The 20,087-nt window shown below is 36.0% G+C and overlaps 1 protein-coding gene across 6 annotated transcripts in view; it reads left to right on the top strand.

The window, feature by feature from the left end:
* Positions 1–20,087, top strand: part of GPBP1 (GC-rich promoter binding protein 1) — a 73,113-nt gene that overhangs the window by 14,369 nt on the left and 38,657 nt on the right. For 3 of the 6 annotated variants that reach the window (XM_082457307.1, XM_082457309.1, XM_082457312.1), the window contains one exon: positions 19,525–19,644. In XM_082457307.1, coding sequence (XP_082313433.1) covers positions 19,582–19,644 — 63 coding nt within the window. In that variant the 5' untranslated portion in view covers positions 19,525–19,581. Of the gene's footprint in view, positions 1–8,634; positions 8,749–16,974; positions 17,039–19,524; positions 19,645–20,087 lie in introns of those variants that run through there. The other 3 variants (XM_082457310.1, XM_082457308.1, XM_082457311.1) reach the window with 3 other exon arrangements.

The following is a 20,087-nucleotide window of genomic DNA, read 5'->3' as shown; positions in this document are numbered from 1 at the left end:
GGGTCCTGTATCTCTTAGCCCTTGGTGAACTTATTCATAGGGTTAGGCTTTATAAATTCATTTGTTGAAACTTGTTTGCTGCTCTTGGGATCCTGCTCTTCAGCCTAACTTGGCTTCAGAAAAAGGTGGATTATGTTAAAGAGTTTGAGGATTCAAGAAGTGGTAAAGCTGAGTCAGACTAAAGAGAATTTAAAATTATTTTGGATACATGCACCTCGTGCGAATTACAAATAGTACAAGGGTTTTTATGGAAAAGTCACCCTCTCTGTCCTTTTGTCCAGCAATAGTTCTTGTCTGAAGAAACTTTTTTATGAATTTTTCTAGGGAGACCTTATGTATATATAAGCACATTATATTTTTCTTTCTTATACAAGTAGTAGCATGATGTCCTCTTTGCTCTGTAACCTGTTTTACTAAGGAACTATCTTGGAAGTTTATTCCATATTAATACCACTAGACCACCAGGGAACTCCCGAGAATGAAAATTTTATATGTAAGATCTTTTCCTGTGAACTCTTTATATTCTTTCCTCATTTTTCTGTTGAGTTCTTTTTCTGTTGATTTGTAGCAACATTTTATGTAGGAAGGGAAAAGTCCCTTTATATGTGCTTTATGTGACAAGTATTCCCTGCCCCCCCCCCCCCCCCCCCAGTATGATGTTTTCTTTGATCTTGGTTGTGAATTTTATCATATAGATCGCTTTTTGAGTTCATATGTAAACATATTTTTATTACTTCTGTTTTTGTGTGTCATACTTAGAAAGGCCTTCCTTCCCCTTTCTGAGATAATAAAAATTTCCTCTACTTTTTATATGACTTTGCTTTTTTCTCCTTTAAGTCTTTGATCCATTTGATGATTATATTGAGTAAGCTTTGAGGTAGGGTTGTCCCAGCTTTTCTCACATACTAAATTTCTGTATGTGTCAGGTATATTTTGTCTACCAGTGATGTTTCTTTCAATTCACATATTAATATTATGGTGAAATTGTGGCTTTTAAAGTGGAGTTACGTTAGATAAAAAGGAGGTAAAGAACTATTTAATCTGGAATTAAAGAAACTATATTCTTAAATTTATGGTTTCCTAATTCTAGAAAATTGATTTGAAATGCAAATTATCAAGCCCATTATTCTGTAAATAGGACAGTTGTATTTTAAAAAACGGATTCTATGCTGTAATTTAGATGAAAAGACTGAGTAAGATTTTTGTGTTTGTAACTCCAAACAGCTGGTTTGGAACTAGCTGTGACACCATGGGTATAACCTCTTCAAGCTAACTTTTTTTTTTTTTTTAAATTTGTAAAATACTTTTTCTTATTAAGAAGATTGAGTTGTAAAGTGTTAACATGGTATCTGCACTGTAGATGCTCAGTAAGTATTCTCTTTCCCTTCTCTGTAATGTTCACTTTTGTCAGTAATTTTTTACCTCTACTTCCCTTCTTAAAGATTTCTACTGTTCTTTGCTAATAAATCTACTTACGTGGAGTTTCAGCACAAAGTAACCAATTATGGAATTAAATTGATACCACATTCATTGTAATTTAGTCTGGTGGATTTCACGTTTTTGTAGTTTGAGGATAATCATTACCAGTATTGCGCCTCTGTTTTTTTACGTGTAATTGCCATTTCTGATACCTGGGAAGAATGAGCTGATCTCCCCCCCTCCCTCCCTCCTGTTCATTCATTCCATACTAGTATGTGTTCTTGTGGAGAAAGTTGTTTAAAGTGGTGTTTTGGAGTATCTGCTCCATAAATGTCATTTTTGTTGATGAATTGTGTTATTCAGAAAACATATGTCAAATATTTTTTTATGAGAAGCTTAATTGTGTTGAATGGAATAGCATATATATATATATATATATATGCTGAATCTTTTGATAAGTAATTTGAAGTGAAATGGTTAAGGTTTTTCTTTAAAAATTTTTTTATGCCTTGAATCTTTTCAGTTTTATTGAGATGTAATTGACATATATGATTGAGTAAGTTTGTGTACAACATAATGTTTTGACTTAACATATATCGTGAAATGATTACCACAGTAAGTTTAGTTATTATTCATTATCTCATGCTGTACATTACACCCTTAGTACTTATCTTGTAACTGGAAGTTTGTACCTTTTGGCCACCCTTATCCATTGGCCTCCTCAGTCCACCTCTGTAACCACAAATCTAATCTCTTTCTATGAGTTTGGTTTTTTTTTTTTTTTTGATTCCACATATAAGTAAGATCATACAGTATTTGTCTTTCTTTGACTTATTTTACTTAGCATAATGTCTTCAGAGTCTACCCATGTTGTCGCAAATGGCAGGGTTTCCTTGTTTGTTTGTTTTTTAGCGTGTACCACAGCTTCTTTATCCATTCATCCATGGATGGAAGAGTTTTAAAAGTGATAGTTGCTTTATCGCATTGAATTAAATTTTGAATGCTTGATATTTAAAGTAGAATTTAAATTCTAAGCCAGTCTTAATGTGTATTTACCCTACAGTACTGCACAAGTTCATACTGATACTTCCAATTCAATTTTAGGACCACAGGGTTTTTATTTATTGCCTTTTGTCTTACCATGTGCATTTCCTTCCTTCAGTGCTTAGAATCTTGGTTCTCAAGGAGACTTTTGGACTGGTTTTTTTGTTTGTTTGTTTTTTGTAATGGAACGCTTTCATGGTAATTTGTTTAGGTTTTCTCTTTACTGGGGATATTTTTAGTAAATTGTATTTTTCCAAAAATTGTCCATTTCTATATTTTCAACTTTATTTACATAGAGTCGTTCAGATGATTTCTTAAGATTTTTTGTCATTTTTGATTTTATATTCTAGTAGCTTCTCTATTGATCTCTGCTCCCCCCCGCCCCCCCAAGAACAGTTTTGGGATTTATTTGTAGTTCTTCAGCTTTTCCAGTTTGTTAACTATTGGTTTTGTGAATTTGCTTCTTTTCGCTTACTTTGTTTTAAAATTATGTGTAGAAGAGTCTTTTTGTTGTTTTGATTTTGTTATTTTTAGTTTCATTGAATTGTGGTCAGATAATGCTGTTTGTAGGTATATTTGAAATTTATTAAAGATTTTTTGGTGGCCTAAGATGGGTGCTTGAAGAAGATATACTTTCTGTATTTGGGGGCTTAGTATTTGATATATAAAATCTGTGAACACCTAAATGAGTATGGTTTAAATATTCTATACTCTTACTAATTTTTTATCCATTAGATTTTTATTGGACTGAGCAAGGTGTGTTCAGGTCTTCTATGTTTTTCTTGTATCAACTGTATTTTCTGGTTTATAAAAGTGTCTCTTTGTTATTGGGTGCATAAATATTAGAATTATCTTGCTAAACGTACATTTCAGTTATAAAGTGTCTGTCTCCTTTAATGCTTTTTAGTTTGAACGCTACCGTAGCAGTACGCTTACTGATCATTTTCTTTTGCATTGTCTAATCTGCCGTTAATCCTATTCAGTGTTTTTCATTTCAGATATTACTTTTTTTTATCTTTAGCAGTATCTTCTGTTTTTCCTTTGTGTTCCTATTTTCCCTTTCTTTAAACATATAGTTGGTTTAATTACCTTGTCTGCTAGTTCTATCATAGCCATCATTTCTGGATATCTTTCTATAAAGATAGTTTTTCTTGTTATTGGTAGCATTTTCCTGCAGCGCCCCCCCTTTTTTGCATGACTGATAATTTTTGATTGGTGAAAATTATGAATTTCATTTTGTTGAGTGCTAGATTTTGTTGTTGGACTTTGCTTTGGGAAACAGTTAAATTGGAATTAGTTGGATCCTTTAAAGAAAAATTCCATGGGAAAATTTACACAAGTAAAACATTCAATTTAGTGAAAATCCTGTAGTGTTAAAATTGAGTTGGCAGGGACTTCCCTGGTGGTCCAGTGGTTAAGACTCTGTGCTCCTAATGCAGGGGGCCTAGGTTTGATCCATGGTCAGGGAACTAGATCCTGCATGCTGCAACGAAGACCCAGCGCAGCCAAATAAATAAATAAATATTTAAAATAAAATAAAATAGACACGTGTCTGTCTGGTAAAAAATTAAAAAAAAATTGAATTGACGTGCAGACTTTTACTTCTGGCTGTGATGGACTAACAGGCAACCAGATAACCACATTTACCCACTAATCTGAGAAATCTAAAAAGCCAGGCAAAATGTATGAAACAGGCTTTTAGATACTGGTTGACAGGAGGTGGTCAATGTTATAAATGCCCCAGCTCATTGCTTGAAGAAAATTAATAGGTTACAGCACAGGGAGGGTGAGTTCAAGCATAGTCTGGTGGTCTTACTAAAAGTTAAGGAGACAACTGAAAATTTGAAAAGGTCGAAGTAGGTAGAATTTGTGGGGCAAATTATTATAATAGGAAACTTGGCAGGAGAGAGAACTCAAAAGGGTCCACTCAAGGCTTTGACTTAGGACTGACCTGCACATGCGCATTTGGAAGCGACTGAAGCCAGGGAATAGAACCACCAGAAAGGAGTAGGTGAAACAATTCCAAAGATTTACATAGGACTAGGAAAAGTCTTTGTTTCCATCAGCCTCAGTGGAAAGACCACCTAATAGATGGAGCACCGGCAGTAAATGGAGTATAGGCAAAGTCTTCAAAAGGATTAGCTCCAGTTAGTGGGGCAAAAATTAACTCTAGACTACAAGCTTTTCTGGACCCACCCTAACAAAGATTTTTGCAAGTTTGGTAGGTGAGTAGTTCCAGTATTTTAATTTGTGCTTCTCTTGTTATGAGAGTAGCAGGGCATCTTTTCCTGTTTAATAGTTAATTTTTTAATGGACTGACTAGAAAATGTTGGTCACTGGTCTTTTTCTTTCTTTTTTCTTTTGGCTGCACTATGCAGCATGTGGGATCTTAGTTCCCTGACCAGGGGTTGAACCTACAATCCCTGCAGTGGAAGCGCGGAGTCTTAACTGCTGTGCCGCCAGGGAAGTCTCACTGGTCTTTCTCTTTCCTCCTGGCTGTTAGGAACTGTTTGAGAATGTATTTATCTGCCTCACACTTGATATTTTGGGTATGGCTTTCGTGATTCAAAATACTTTTTCCCTCAGCACTTCGATTGCTATTTTGTTGTGTTATAGCAGGAGATCTTTAAGAAGTTTGATGCATTCTGATTTTTTTCCTTCCTTTACAGGAGTGTTCTCTTTTTTATTTCTCCTGAAGTTGCTATTTATCTTTGGGGTTCTGAAAATTCCATTTCGCTAGTTATTTCTTGAATTATTTGTTTCCTTTGTGTTCGTGGTTTTTAGTGGTCTCTCTCCTATTGCCACTTTTCCTTAAAATGTTTGATTATTATTTCATATTCAAGAATGAGGTGATAAAAAGCTGTTTGGGACTTTTGTGTATGTGAGCAGTGTTTATTGAATGACTGTTATGTTGAAAGACTCTGAAAAGCCAAATATCTTTGTCGTGTCAGCGCTCATGTTAGCTCTTTATTTGGAGAATCTACCCCGATTCCTTTTTTTGTTTTTTTTGCGTGATAGTTAGATACTCTTGTGTGCATTCATATACCAGACAGCAAGCAGTTCTCCAATTTTTTGTGGACACACTTAACTGGGTGTTCTACAGTTGAATTCAGTTAGGATTTTCTGACACCAATTACCTGGAGTTAGTATAGACCCTTTAGTATAGACCCTGCAGGTTAAGGGCTCAGTCCCATAGGACTGCCCTTCTGCCCCCAATTCAGATACCAACCTCAAGTAGTAGATTCCCAGGTTACCCACACTTCTGTCTGATTTGGCTGCAAATTGGAGATTCCCATGCCCGCAAAACCCTCCTCCATCCTTAGGTTCCATATTTTGCTGTAATGGTTTACAGAATACAAGGAAACACCACTGTTACTGGTTTATTCTAAAGGATATGCTAGAGGGCACGACTGAACAGCCAAATGAAGAGGTACATAGGGTGAGGTCTGGAAGGGTCCCTTTGGAGTTTGGGGTGTACCACAACTTGGAAGCTCTCTGTACCCCTTCCTTTAGGGTTTTTACAGAGGTTCTAGTACCTGGGCATGAATGGTTAAATCACTGACTTTCAGTGATTCACTCCAAGTTACCAAATAGTTCCTGGGAACTTTGTTCCTGGTTTTCTGTTCAAAAAAGGTTTGCATTTGAATGTTTTATTAATTGTAACACACATGCACTAATGTGCACAGATTTTAAATATACAGCTTGATAAATTCTCACAAAATGAACACACGATGTTAACACCATTTACTAGCATCCCCAAATCTTCTTTGTGTCCCCCTCATTTCCTAACTTTGAAATGTTTTTCATCTTTGGTTTCTCAGCCTCCTTAGCTCTCCACATCCAGTCATCTACTATCACTCACCTGTAGATTGTTTCTGCAGTCTCCCTCTCTCTGCCATTTTTTCCCCACTCCATATCCATTGTTACTACCCCCTTATTTTTATTTTTATTTTTTTGAGTTTTTTCTTTAATTGAAGTGTAGTTGTTTACATCCTTGTTGTTTATCTATTTTATATATGGTGTTGTGCATCTGTTAATGCCATACTCCCAATTTATCCTTCCCCACCTGCCTTTGGTAACCCTAAGTTTGTTTTCTATGTGAGTCTGTTTCTGTTATGTAATAAGTTCATTTGTACTGTTTTTTTAGATTCTACATATAAGAGATATAAGATAATATTTGTCATTCTCTGACATATCACTTAGTATGATAATCCCAGGTCCAACCACGTTGCTGCAAATGGCATTATTTCATTCTTTCTTATGGCCGAGTAATATTCCATTGTGTGTGTGTGTGTGTGTGTGTGTGTGTGTGTGTGCACGCATCTCCTTTATCCTTTCATCTGTTGATGGACATTTAGGTTGCTTCCATATCCTGGCTATTGTAAATAGTGCTCCTGTGAACATTGGGGTGCATGTATCTTTTCGAATTAGAGTGTTCGTGTTTTCTGGGTATATGCCCAGGAGAGGGATTGCTGGATCATATGGTAACTCTTTTTAGTTTTTAAAGGAACCTCCACACTGTTTCCACAGTGGCTGCACCAATTTACATTCCCAGCATCAGTGTAGGAGGGTTCACTTTTCTCCATACCCTCTCCAGCATTTATTATTTGTAGACACTCTGATGATGGCCATTCTGATCAGGTGAGGTGATACCTCATTGTAGTTTTCATTTGCATTTCTCCTAACACTTAATGATGTTGAGCATCTTTTCATGTGCCTGTTGGCTGTCCGGTATATCTTCTTTGGAGAAAAACTTATTTAGGTCTTCTGCCCATTTTTTGTTTGGGTTGTTTGTTTGTTTTTTTTTGTTATTGAGTTGTGTGAGCTGTTTGTATATTTTGGAAATTAAGCTCTTGTTGGTCACATTGTTTGCAAGTATTTTCTCCCAGTCCATAGGTTGTCTTTATGGTTTCCTTTGCTGTGCAGAAGCTTATAAGTTTAATTAGGTCCCATTTGTTTATTTTTGCTTTTATTTCTGTTGCCTTGGGAGACTGATCTAAGAAAATATTGGTACAATTTATGTCAGAATGTTTTGCCTATGTTCTCTTCTAGGAGTTTTATGGTGTTATGTCTTATATTTAGCCATTTTGAGTTTATTTTTGTGTATGGTGTGAGGGAGTGTTCCAACTTTATTGAATTGCCTGTATTACTCCCTTACTCTTGCTCTCTTTACTTCCATTTTTTATAAGAGAGCTTTGAGTTTGGCTTTTATATTGTAGTTTTTAGAAAGTTGAGGGAAGTTCTTTTCCATTGGAATTGAACTCATGAATAGTCCTTTAAAAGAATTAAGTAATGAAACTTTTGAAAACATTTGTTATGAATGGGTGGTAATGGGAACTAAAGTTCTAGATTTTAATACCTTTTCCTCTCCAGGTGATCATCCCCACCCCGTTTATTTTACAGCAAGCTACCAGATTTATTTTCTGAAAGCACATTTCCACACATGTAATTGCAACTTTAAAACTTCTGAGTACTTCCCTTGCCTGCTGAATGTAGTTCAGATTTCTTACTCCTGTGTGCTGTTCAAAGCACGCTGCTTACTGTCCCCAGAGTATTTTCTCTACTCGGTTTTAGATATACCTGGCATATTAAGTGGTGTTTGGTTGACCTGTTCATTACTGGCTTGATGTGTTGAGAGTGTAGTGACTAGATTCATTAGTTCAGATATATTTGTAACATAATGGTTTAGTACCATTTAGAAAGGAAGCCCCCAGTAGTTTTAAGAGACCTGTTCAGAGATATTCCATGCTTACTCTAAATTCTTCACACAGAGTGACTGATTGCTTCAGATTTTTTATTTTTTAGAATTATGTTACTGGGCAAGGTGTGGGGGCAGGCGGGGAGAAACAGTGATAAATTCCATTTCCTTCCTGCATCAGTGCCGGAGAGGGTAATTTTGTTTTCTGCTTAATTGAAATAAAACATTAAGCATTATGGTTTTGTGTCTTGGGCTAAATAAAATAAGTTTGAACATATTAAATAAGAAAGACTATCCTTGAATCTTAAGGGACGGTAATTTAGAAGTTTCTTGTAGTATATAATATCCTGGTTTTTTAAAAAATCCAATTCTACATTATATGAGACATTGTCAGTTGTATCCAAGATATTTTTTCTTAACCATAGTCATATATACTTACGTTCTTTTTTGTTCATGTTGCTATTCCAGCTGAACTAAGTCATCGCTGGGATTTTACATTGTTATAGCAGTGTTTTCTCACACACATGGTTTAAGAAACACATAGGGTAAACCAGTCATCTCTTGCTGCAAGGTTATTTTACTTGATGGTAAGTTAAAATTTTTTATATTAAAACATACATGGATATATTATAGTATAATGCAGAAATTTCATAAGTTTGTAAAAAAATAGGACTTGAGGATGAGTTATTTTGATTACTTTCTGAAAATACATTTTGGTGGCGCAGGAGAATGGATTTGTTATTAGCTTTAAGTAATTTCTGTGGGAAAGTTTGAGAAATATACTGGTAGTGAACAAAGAACATGGCTTTTGAGGTAGAAGAATCTGAGTTCATATTACTGGCTGTGTAGCTTAGCGGTAAATTATTTATCTCTTCTGATTCTGCCCACTTTTCAGAGAACATATCTAAGCTGATCCCAGCATATATATTTTTTTACGTGTATATGTTTACTCTATTTGAACCCTGATAACGTTGGCACTTTTCTTATGGTTAAGTGCTTCAGATAAATAATTTGCTTATACGTTTTCTGATAAAGGATTTGAGGCAGCAACCTTGTTTTCCAGTTGTTAGCTTGTTAGCTGTTAGAAGGAAAACTGCCCTTGTATATTCAGTGTTTAGTACCTGTTTTTGCTTACATTGGCTATTTAGTAAATGAGTTGATTTGAATTAAATTTTATGCCATTTAGTCCATATTGTTTGCAGTATAATTCTGAATTAAAGTTTACCTTTACCAACCTTTAAAAAAAAAATCTCATTCAGGGATGACTTAAACTGTTTAGTTTTGTGAGGGAAAGAGAAGCTCAATGAGTAAAAATTTGTTTATAGAGTAAGACTTATTTTTTTGTAGTGGTACATTTTATATGAAAATTAAGTCAGCTCATTATAAGTTTTGGAGTACTTCAGTTACGTTTTGTGTGTTAAATCTAAAAACTTGAGAATTGAAAGCATGCTGTTTCCAGTAATGTGTTTTTCTCCTTAAATAAAATTCTTTTTTGTAGGGGTGAAAGTAGTAATTTTCCATATGTAGCAATTTAACAAATAATAACAATTCTCATAACATTCCTCTTCTTTTTTTTTTTATGATTTTTTTTTCACGTAAGTAAAGCATAGGAAGGTTCTGAACAGCTTAATGAGGTAAGCTGAGGGGGATAGGGGGGGTCTAACAAAATTCCAGGTTAAAGCAAGCATTAATAATATGAAACTTCTTAAAGGATGGAAATTTCTAATAGTCTAGATTTCTTGTGAAATTTGCTAATGTTGTTTTATATTTGAGAGAGTCTAATCTGTAATTTTGAGTTTGATAACAGAAGATATTGGACACTGTGTCATGACCAAAACTGCAAAAAATAGTAAAGTAATAGATTATTTTGCTTCCTTTAGAGGTCATGTTCCATAGGCAAGGATTTTTTTTCTTCTTGGTAAATATTTATGACAGTATTTACCATCTTTTCCTGATTATCATTACTTTAAGTGCTTGTTTAAGAACAGAATTCTAGGCCTTGCTTAAGACCTGTTGAATCAGACTCCATAGGGGAGGGGCCTCTTACTTTTTATTAGGGAAGTCTGGAAATCACCTAGTGCTTACTAAATATTAATAAAACTTTATTAATGGTGTTGCAGTAGTGAAGCAAACAAAACTGAATGGAATAAAATGTCAGTATACTTTCAAAAGTTAAAAACATGACTCATAAAAATATAGAATAAATGTGTCACAGTGTCACCATTTTTAAAAAATGATTTTTCTTGACTTGCATAACCTGATTCTTGAAGATTATGGGCCAGTTGTTTTAGTACATGTAATGCCTCTCAAGTTAGCTTTTCTCCTGTTTAGACAGGCTGTGCTTCTTTATCTTTGGTTAGGGTATTATAAAAGTGAAGTGGTGCTCTGTTTTGCTCATTGGCACACAATTTCAGTTTGTTCTGTTACTGATGATTCACTTTGATCTGTTGATTAAGGATTTCCCAGGCTATTTGCCAGGCCATTTCACTGCAAAACTGTAGTAACTTTTCTTTTTTTGAGGTTCTTAGAAATTGAATAAATAACCTCTTCCTCCTAAAATTTTTCAGTGTATGTATTCATCTCTCTGGATTCATATGCTTTATTCAAGGTGTTGTAATACAGCACTTTTATTTATTTTTATTGAGGCAAAAGTCACATTACATGAAATTGACCATTTTAAAACGTATAATTCACTGACATTTAGTACATTCACAATGATGTGAAATCACCAGCTTTACCAAGTTCCAGAACATTTTCATCACCCCAAAAGAAAAATCTGTATCCATTTAGCAACCAGTACCCATTCGTTCCTCCCTCCCAACAGTCCCTGGTTGTCTCTGCTTCTTGTCTCTATGGATTTGTCTATCTTGGATATTTCATAAAAACTGGGATTTTGCAACATGTGATCTGGCTTCTGGATGTGTCTGGCTTCTTCTTCTTAGCATGTTTTCATGGTTAATCCTAATAGAATGTGTCTTTTTCCACTGAATACATACACAAGTTGTGTTGAGTATGATGTTAGCTGTGGTTTTTTTCATAGATGTTCTTTATCAGGTTGAGTGTTTTTATCATGAAAGGGTGTTAGATTCTGTCCAGTGCCTGTCTGCAGCAGCTGAGATGATCATATGGTATTTTTCCTTCATTTTGTTAATGTGGCATATTATTATTATAGAAAAATTATAAAAAATTGAAGTACAGTTGATATACAGTGTCATGTTAGTTTCAGATGTACAGCATAGTGATTAAGTATACATACATATAAATATCCCTTTTCAGATTCTTTCCCTTATAGGTTATTACAAAATATTGAGTATAGTTCCCTGTGCTGTATATAGTAGGTCCTTGTTCATTACAGTGTGGCCTATTATTGATTGAGGATCCCTTTTATGCCACCAGTTGCCTTTGGCCTTTGGCTCCCTGCTTTGCAGATTCTCTGCTTTTGACAGTTTGGTTATGTTTCTTGGTGTGAATCTTTTTGTGTTTATCTTTCTTGGAGTTTGGTTAGCTTCTTGGATAAGTATATTCTGTGTCTTTAGTTAATTTGATAAGTGTTTAGGCATTATTTCTTCAGAGGCTCTTTCTGCCCCCCTCCTTTTCTCTGCGTCTGAAACTTTCATTATCTGTATGTTGGTATGCTTGATGGTGTCCCACAGGTCTTTTCGGCTTTGTTCAGTTTTCTTTTTCTTTTTTTTTTCTTCCAGCTCCTTAGACTGATAATTTTAATTGACCTCTTCAAGTTCTCTGATTCTTCTTTTTGCCGGTTAAATCTGCTGTTGAAACTGTCTAGTGAAACTTTCATTTCAGTTATTGTACTTTTTGGCTCCAGAATTTGTTTGGTTCTTTGCTGTAATTCCTGTCTCTTTATTGATATTCTATTTGTTGAGACATTGTTCTCCTGGTTTCCTTTAGCTCTTTGTATTTAAGACAATTGATGTCTGTTCATCATCAGGGACAGTGTCTGCTAATATCACAACCTCCCCTCCACGTTGCCCCCCCGCAGTGGGCCATACTTCATTGTTTCTTTGCACGCTTTGTAATTTTTGTTAGAAAATCGAACATTTTGAATATTGTAATTTGGAGACTCTAGGGATCAAATGTTTTTTTCCCCCATCCTTGGAGATTGCTTGCTGTGGATTGTGGTTTTGTGTTCATTTAGTGACTTTTCTAAACTATTTCTGAAAGTCTGTATTCTTTGTGTTGGTTAGTTTCTGAAGTCTCTGTCCCTTAGATTGCGATCACCTAGTGTTTTGTTGTTGTTTGAGATAAATAACATTTTAATGAAATTTAAATTAATGCAAAAAAATCCATGATGAACAAAATATAAAAGTTATCAGGGTCAATATATTATCTTGTCTAAAGGTTGCAAATCCTTCACACATGGGCCAAGCCAGAAACCATCTTGGTGCTCACAGCACAGGTGAGACAGGTTGCAGCCTTTAGTAAGACTTTACTAAAGGTTCAGTGGTTACAAAAAGTAGTTTCAGGGCTTCCCTGGTGGCACAGTGGTTAAGAATCCGCCTGCCAATGTAGGGGACACGGGTTCGAGCCCTGGTCCGGGAAGATCCCACATGCCGCAGAGCAACTAAGCCTGTGTGCCACAACTACTGAGCCTGTGTTCTAGAGCCCGCGAGCCACAACTACTGAAGCCCGCGCGCCTAGAGCCCATGCCCCCCAACAAGAGAAGCCACCGCAATGAGAAGCCTGCGCACAGCAACAAAGAATAGCCCCCGCTCGCCGCAACTAGAGAAAGCCTGCGTGCAGCAACGAAGACCCAACATAGCCATAAATAAATAAATAAATAAATAAATAAATAAATAAATAAATATTAAAAAAGTAGTTTCAGTGCAATACAATAGCAGTTTTATTTCAGCTGTCCATGGATACTGCTGTTCTCCGAGCTCTTCAAACAAGAGCCATCTTTACCTTGTCAGCTAGTGTTTTGTTGCAGATGCATGCCTGGAGCCAAAAGGGAATAAAAATAAAGGGAAAGGAAAAAAATAAGAACTCTCCCACTTTTTTCTTATTATATCTGTGTTAGGGCATTTCTTTACACACTGTTTATAACTGTCTTAGCCTTCATGTACTGGTTTTGCTGAACCTAATGATCAGCCAGGGGTGAAAGCTTAGGACCTTCTCAGGTTTTTTTTTTCCTGAGCATGCATCTTGCCCGGAGCGTTGGTGTGGTTTTCTAATTTCCCTTATAGGGCATGAGGGAGTTTGTTGGCAATGCCATAACTCTCCCCCACCCTCCACCCAATTCCCTCTCAGTCTTTTCTCCCAGGCTTTGGGTGTGCTATTGTTCACTGAATTGTAAACCTCTGTCCTTGGCAGGGGGCTCTGCATTTGCCTTAGAATGTTTTGGAGGATTGCTCTCTGCTTGACACATTTTCCTTCCCTGTTAGGCAAAACGAAGGCAAGTGCCTCTCCTTGATCCTCACGTAGCCCCCAGACAGGTTTACACAGACAAACATAATTCTGCGAGAATAAGGTCTACTCTGCTCACTCTGGAACCAGAGACCAGAGCCCTACACTGGGTCTTCAAAACTTCCATTGTGCCCCGGAGATGTGGGTCAAGGGCAAGTGAAAATGCCATAAAGCTTTACTATTATTTTAAAGTTTCCATTTTCTTGATTCAGTGCTACCCTAATTGTTGTAAACCTTTGACTTTTTCAGAGTTCTGATAAAGTTGGTTCTGACAGATTTTGCTTGATTTTTTGGTGTTTGTGTGGAGGGGTAGGCTCTTGGAGTTCTGTATTTCACCATTTGTGTTGATGTCCTTCCCATATATTTTCTCATTTTTAATGCTCAAATTGTCCCTGATTTGACCAATGGGAGCTCACTCAAGCTGGTTTCTGTGTCCTTTTGATATTTCCCAGTCGTTATTTGGACACTTCTTTGGTTTTTGCCACAACAAAATATTCCAGACTGACTTTGTCGTCTTTTCCTAGCCCTGGAATCAGCTGTTCATTTCTCAAAAAAGCCCTGGTTTCTTTCATTGGAAAATGGTTTTTGGAAGACAAGACCTGGATGTTAAGTATGCTTGTTGCTATTGGAGTGTCACTAAGCTCAGGCCTGGCCCGTTCAGTGCTCAGAGCTGGGGAAGAGGAGGGATATATATACATACACACACACACACACACACAACCAGAAAATATTTATCTTTATGATATATATGAATATTAGTATTTTATTAATATGTGACTTGTGTTAATCATACAACACATCATTCACTCTAGTTTTCATCCTTTCCATTATTAGTTCCCGTCTTCTTTAACAGTATGAAACTTATTAGCTTTCATCATTCTAAATATATTTATTTGATCGTTCTCCTTGCATATAACCAATTTTTTATTGTAGCCCCAGCTGCCACTTCCATGTGGATACCCTTCTCTCCCTGCTTAGTCTTATAACTCCTTATTCTAGCTGCTTCCTTTCTACTGCATGGATGCCTTCCTCTTTTTGGGCTCACTGCCGCATCCCTGGTTGTCCCTTCTTCATGGATGTCCTTTGTTGCTCTGCTTTGATGCTGACATCCTGTGCTGGGCCAGTTTCATGTGTTGATACCCTCTCATCCCTACTCTGGCTCTAACACTTAGTTTTAGACCCTTGGCTCCTTTGCTCTGCCCTGTATAATGGCTTTAGGCCTGAATTGGGAAGAAGACTACTTTTTAAAGGAAATCTGTTAATGTATTAAACTAAGCTTACTAAAGGAGTATTCCACAGGTTTACTATTAAGAGAACTAAAGATGACTATGAATAGTGGTCTTCTGATTCTTGCCTTCCTAATGAAGGAATGTTAGCTGTTTAATGTTGGAAAAACTTAACCTTATTTAAGGGTTGTTATAAAACTATTATGGTGGTGAAGGGTACTAGTTTTTTTTCTTTTTTTTAAAATAACTTTAACAGTTTTCAGGATGAATTTTATTGGGTAAGTAAGTAGTAGTTATCTTAATTTTAATGAAGAGAGGAAACTGAGACTCAGCCTAGTAACTGGTTGAGCTGATTTGAATCCAGGCCTGTTGGACTCTGAAGCCCATGTTCTATTTTTCTTTTTCTAAAAAATATTTATTTTTGGCTGCGTCAGGTCTTAGTTGTGGCATGTGGGATCTTTTGGTGTGGCACGCGGGCTCTCTAGTTCTGGTGCAGGCTCAGTAGTTGTGGTGTGTGGGCTTAGTTGCCCCGCAGCATGTGGGATCTTAGTTCCATGACCAGGGATCAAACCCGAGTCCCCTGCATTGGAAGGCAGATTCTTAACCACTGGACCTCCAGGGAAGTCCCCCCATGTTCTTTTTTTAACGATGATCTGTATTCTGCCTTTAGTTAGAATGCTTTAGCTATTGGTTGATTTGGGTGTTTTTGATAGGCTTCGTGACTTTTAAAGCTTATCTGAAATATAAACCGTTATAAAGATGTAAGTTTGATGCTCATTCTTTGGCACAAATTTTGTGGATTCAGAAGTAAAACATTACCAGAAATAGGAAAGTCCCATCTATTTGTGTATTTCTTGCCAAAGTATATTAGTTTTCAATTCAAAGAACTATATTTGGGACTTATAAGTAGTTAGTGGTCTTTCTTTTTAAAGTCAGGCATGTACACTTAGAACGTATAGAGTTTAGATTTGGGTTATTTCAGAACCAGTGTTCCCCTGGTGGATTTTTTTTTTTTTTTTTTTTTTAAATATTGCTTTCCCTCTTTTTTTTTTTTTTTAATAGGGAGCATTTTCTTTTTTCAAATTTTATTTATTTATTTTATTTATGGCTGTGTTGGGTCTTCGTTTCTGTGCGAGGGCTTTCTCTAGTTGTGGCAAGTGGGGGCCACTCTTCATCGCGGTGCGCGGGCCTCTCACTGTAGCGGCCTCTCGTTGCGGAGCACAGGCTCCAGACGTGCAGGCTCAGTAATTGTGGCTCACGGGCCCAGTTGCTCCGTGGCATGTGGGATCTTCCCAGACCAGGACACGAACCCGTGTCCCCTGCATTGGCAGGCAGATTCTCAACCACTGCGCCACCAGGGAAGCCCACCCCTGGTGGATTTTTATTGTCAGTGGTGAACAAGTTGTAAATTGGGTGAGATGAGAAATAAGGATTTTCATACTGGCAGCATTTTTCCCTCCTTCCCTCCCTCTTTCTCTCTCTTTCCTTCTTTCTTTCTACATTCTGAGGTATGTTAGGTTTCAACATGATGAAATTTTGGTCAGGGGGGCTGGGCAATGGACACAGTTCAGCCTATAACATACAGGGAAAGGAAGATGGAATGAAATCAGATGGCATAAAGCACAGTTAAAAGGAAATGGAGGGGGAAAGTGGCAGGGGTGGTGGTGGTGGGATGAATTGGGAGATTGGGATTGACATATAAACACTAATGTGTATAAAATAGATAACTAATAAGAACCTGCTGTATAAAAAATAAATAAAATTCAGAAATTCAAAGGAAAAAAAGAGAAAATGGATAGGGTGGCGCTTTTAAACTTTAATTTGCTTTTATATGTGTAGGGGGTAAAATTTCTTTTCTACCTTCCTAGGTTCTCTGGCTGGGGCCCTGTAAATTAGACTGAGGAAAGACAGATTAACAAGAGAAAACAAACATAAGTTTATTAGCTTGTCCTCACACCTGGCAGTACTTAGCAATGAGTAACTCAAAGAGATGAGTAGAATTTGGGATCTCTATACCTAACTTCACAGGGAAAAAGGATACTTAATAGAAAAAGCAAATGACTTTTGAGAAAAGATAGATAACTGGGTCCTTAGGAGTTTGTGGCAATGTGTGGGTGTGGTGGTGCTGGATTTTATTTTATTTTATTTTTTGTCTCCCAAAAGGAGAAGATTAGAGTTGCTCCAGGGGACTGGATTAATAAATTCTTTTGGGAGGCTCTGCTTTGAGGTAGGTAAGAGATTTCAGGAACTCACATGCCTTCAGCTCAAAATTTTTCTCATGTCCAAGTGGCATATTTTGGGGATAGCATATCCTGATCCTTTCACACACTTGTGTAAATGTCCTAACTTAGCTAGTATTGCTCTTTACCTTTTTTCAGAACAGGAAGACCTATGCCATTGGCTGTCCATGCTTTATTCTTTAAGAACTCGATTTAAATTAGAATTCATAAGGACATTGCAGAAACAGAGACAGTAGTAGTGGTTTGCCTCCTAGGGATAAGTTTTAGAATATAACTTCTCATTTAACCATCATTTGGGATGAGACCCTGTATAAAATGAAAAAGCTTTAAATTATTGGTTATTTTATTTAGGTCCTTTGGAGTTTTTGTGAATTTTTATTTGGAACAAGCTATAAAAATAATTTTTCATTCTCATTGAGTTATTGGACCTGTAATTTTAAGAGTTTCCAACAAAAAGTTTCTAAAAAGTTGTTGGAAAAGTAACATCCTATCACAGACACCTCAAAACAGTATTTAGCTTCATGTCAAAATAGATAATAAAAATTTTTATACATCCTAAAACACTTGAGTTTTCATTTTTATTTCAGAAGACTTTAAAATATAATGTATGGTGGTGGTAGAATTAGAGCTCAAAATGTCCAGATTTTTGTGTAGTTCATTTTGATTTAGGTACAGCCTTAAAATATTGCATTTGTTTCATAAGTGTTTTATTGGTATTGGTAAATTGTATCAGGGTTTTTTTTGTTTTTTGGGTTTTTTTCCTTAACCTTTCTTGTAATGAACCAGTACAGTTTGGGATAGAAGTAGAATGTTTCTGTAGTATCTTGACAATTTTTAAAGTATTTTAGGAAATTGGTATGACGAATTCTGCCATGGCACTTACTTATATTTGAAAGAATTTTGAAAAAGGAAGATTAACAATGGTATTGATCATTTTGCTTTTTAAAGTTCCACTTTTGAGATTATTATGCAGTTGTAAATATGAAACGTTTATTAGTAAACTTAGACATTAATGTTCAGAAAATTTGATTTCTTCATTGACTAATATGTAAGCTCTATATTGAAATGAGTACAGTTGCCCAGTTGGCTTCTCCCTCATTTTAAAAAACTATGAGTTTACTGTGTTTAGATTGGGCTGGCAACTTGAAATTTTTATTGATGCAATTGAGAGAGGCTTCCAAAAAGTTAAGTTTAGAATGCAAGAGCAGTGGATACCCATTGTGATGATTGTAATTTAAAAAAACCTTTTAATTATGGAAATTTTCAAACATGTGTAAGTAGAAAGACTATACACCTACTTGTACTAACATTTATAAACATATGGACAACCTTGTTTCAGTGACACCCGTATTCAGCATTCCCTGTTGTGTTTTTTTAAAGCAAATTCCAGATGTACTGATTTAATTGCAAAGGCTTCTGTGTATGTCTTTTTATGTACAGATGACCCTTGAGCAGGGTGGGGGTTGGGGTGCTGTCCATCCATGCAGTTGAAAAGTCTGACTTGAAAAGTCAGATCTTTACAGTTGGCCTTCCACACGCGATGCTCCACATCCTTGGATCCAACCAACCTCAGGTTGTGAAGGGCTATAGTATGTATTTAGTGGGAAAAAAAAAAAAAATCCATATATAAGTGTACCCTCACAGTTCTAAACCTTGTTCTTTAAGGGGCCACTGTACCAGCATTGCACTAACAGTCATCACATCTAAAATGATTAGTAATTTCTTAAAGTCATTTAATATTCAGCTCATGTTCAAATTTTTGACTGTTTCATAATTTTCACTTTTTAAACTTGGTTGAGTAAGGATTTATGTAAGGGCCACATGTTGTATTTGATTGCTCTGCCTATGAAAGCTATTTATTTGTTGAAGAAACCAGATCATTTGACTCGAAGAGTATCGTGTGATCTGCATTTGGTGGATTACTTCCTTCATTTGCCCTTTAATTTGTTTTTCTATGTTGAATTTCCTGCAAATTGTTAGTTAAATCAGATTTTAGATTCTGTATAGGTTGGCCGCAAGAATAACTTGTGCTGTGTACATAGATAGTGCTGCATGCATCCTATTGTGTCACATCAGGAGACACTTGATAACTCATCTATTTGTGATAAGACTATTGTAATTAAAAAAGCGTCATTGAGATAGTTTATTTATAATAAAATTATCCAGTTTTAAGTGCACAATTTGATGAGTTTTAACAAGTGTATAGTTTGTATAATCATCACCACAATTAGGATAAATACTCAATTACCCTTGAAAATTTTTTCCTTCCCTTTGTAGTCATTTCCGTCCTCCCCAGGCCCTTCACCTGCACTCTGCTGATCTAGTTTCTGTCACTGTATTTTTGCCTTTTCTAGAATTTCATTATAATTGAAATCTTGTAGTGGTCAGATCATTGTAATTTTAAAGGAGGTATAAGAAGATAATTTGGGCCAGGAGCTGTATAGATCTAATGCCTTCTATTTTTATACGACAGGGACTTGCCATGAGGTGTTGAAGCCTTGTTTCGCTGAGTTGGAGAGACTGGACCTAAATGGCGCAGCATGACTTTGCTCCAGCCTGGCTTAATTTTCCTACCCCACCATCATCAACAAAGGTATTTTTCCTTGCATCTCTCTTTTCTTTTTGTCTTTCTGTCTGCCTCTGTTTAGTTCATGTTCTACACAGATGTAGCTAAACTAAAGCTTAATGTTTTTGTCGTAAAATACTTTTTATATTATTTTCTAAGTTATTTTATATTTAATCTGTTGGTTTTTATTATTTAAAAAGTCAATTTTCAATATACCATCAACATACTAGACCATTTTTTTCAAAAGTTGTCTTTTGAAAGCTCTGCATTTTAAAATTCAAACCAGGTAAGTACATTGCACATTACTTTTGCATCTTACCTTTTCCTATACTATTCTTCTGATAACTTGCTTTACTTACTTTCCTATAGATAATGTTTTTAAAAAAAATCAGAAGTTTTTGAAGTCTTTTCTCATAACCGGAAGACTTCTTTTTCAAATAAATGAGACTGTGAATGGTATATTACTCAAA

The sequence above is a fragment of the Balaenoptera physalus genome (assembly GCF_965194825.1).
Source record: "Balaenoptera physalus genome assembly, chromosome: 3".
NCBI classification, from domain to species: domain Eukaryota; kingdom Metazoa; phylum Chordata; class Mammalia; order Artiodactyla; family Balaenopteridae; genus Balaenoptera; species Balaenoptera physalus.
This window is presented reverse-complemented; position numbering and strand designations above follow the sequence as displayed.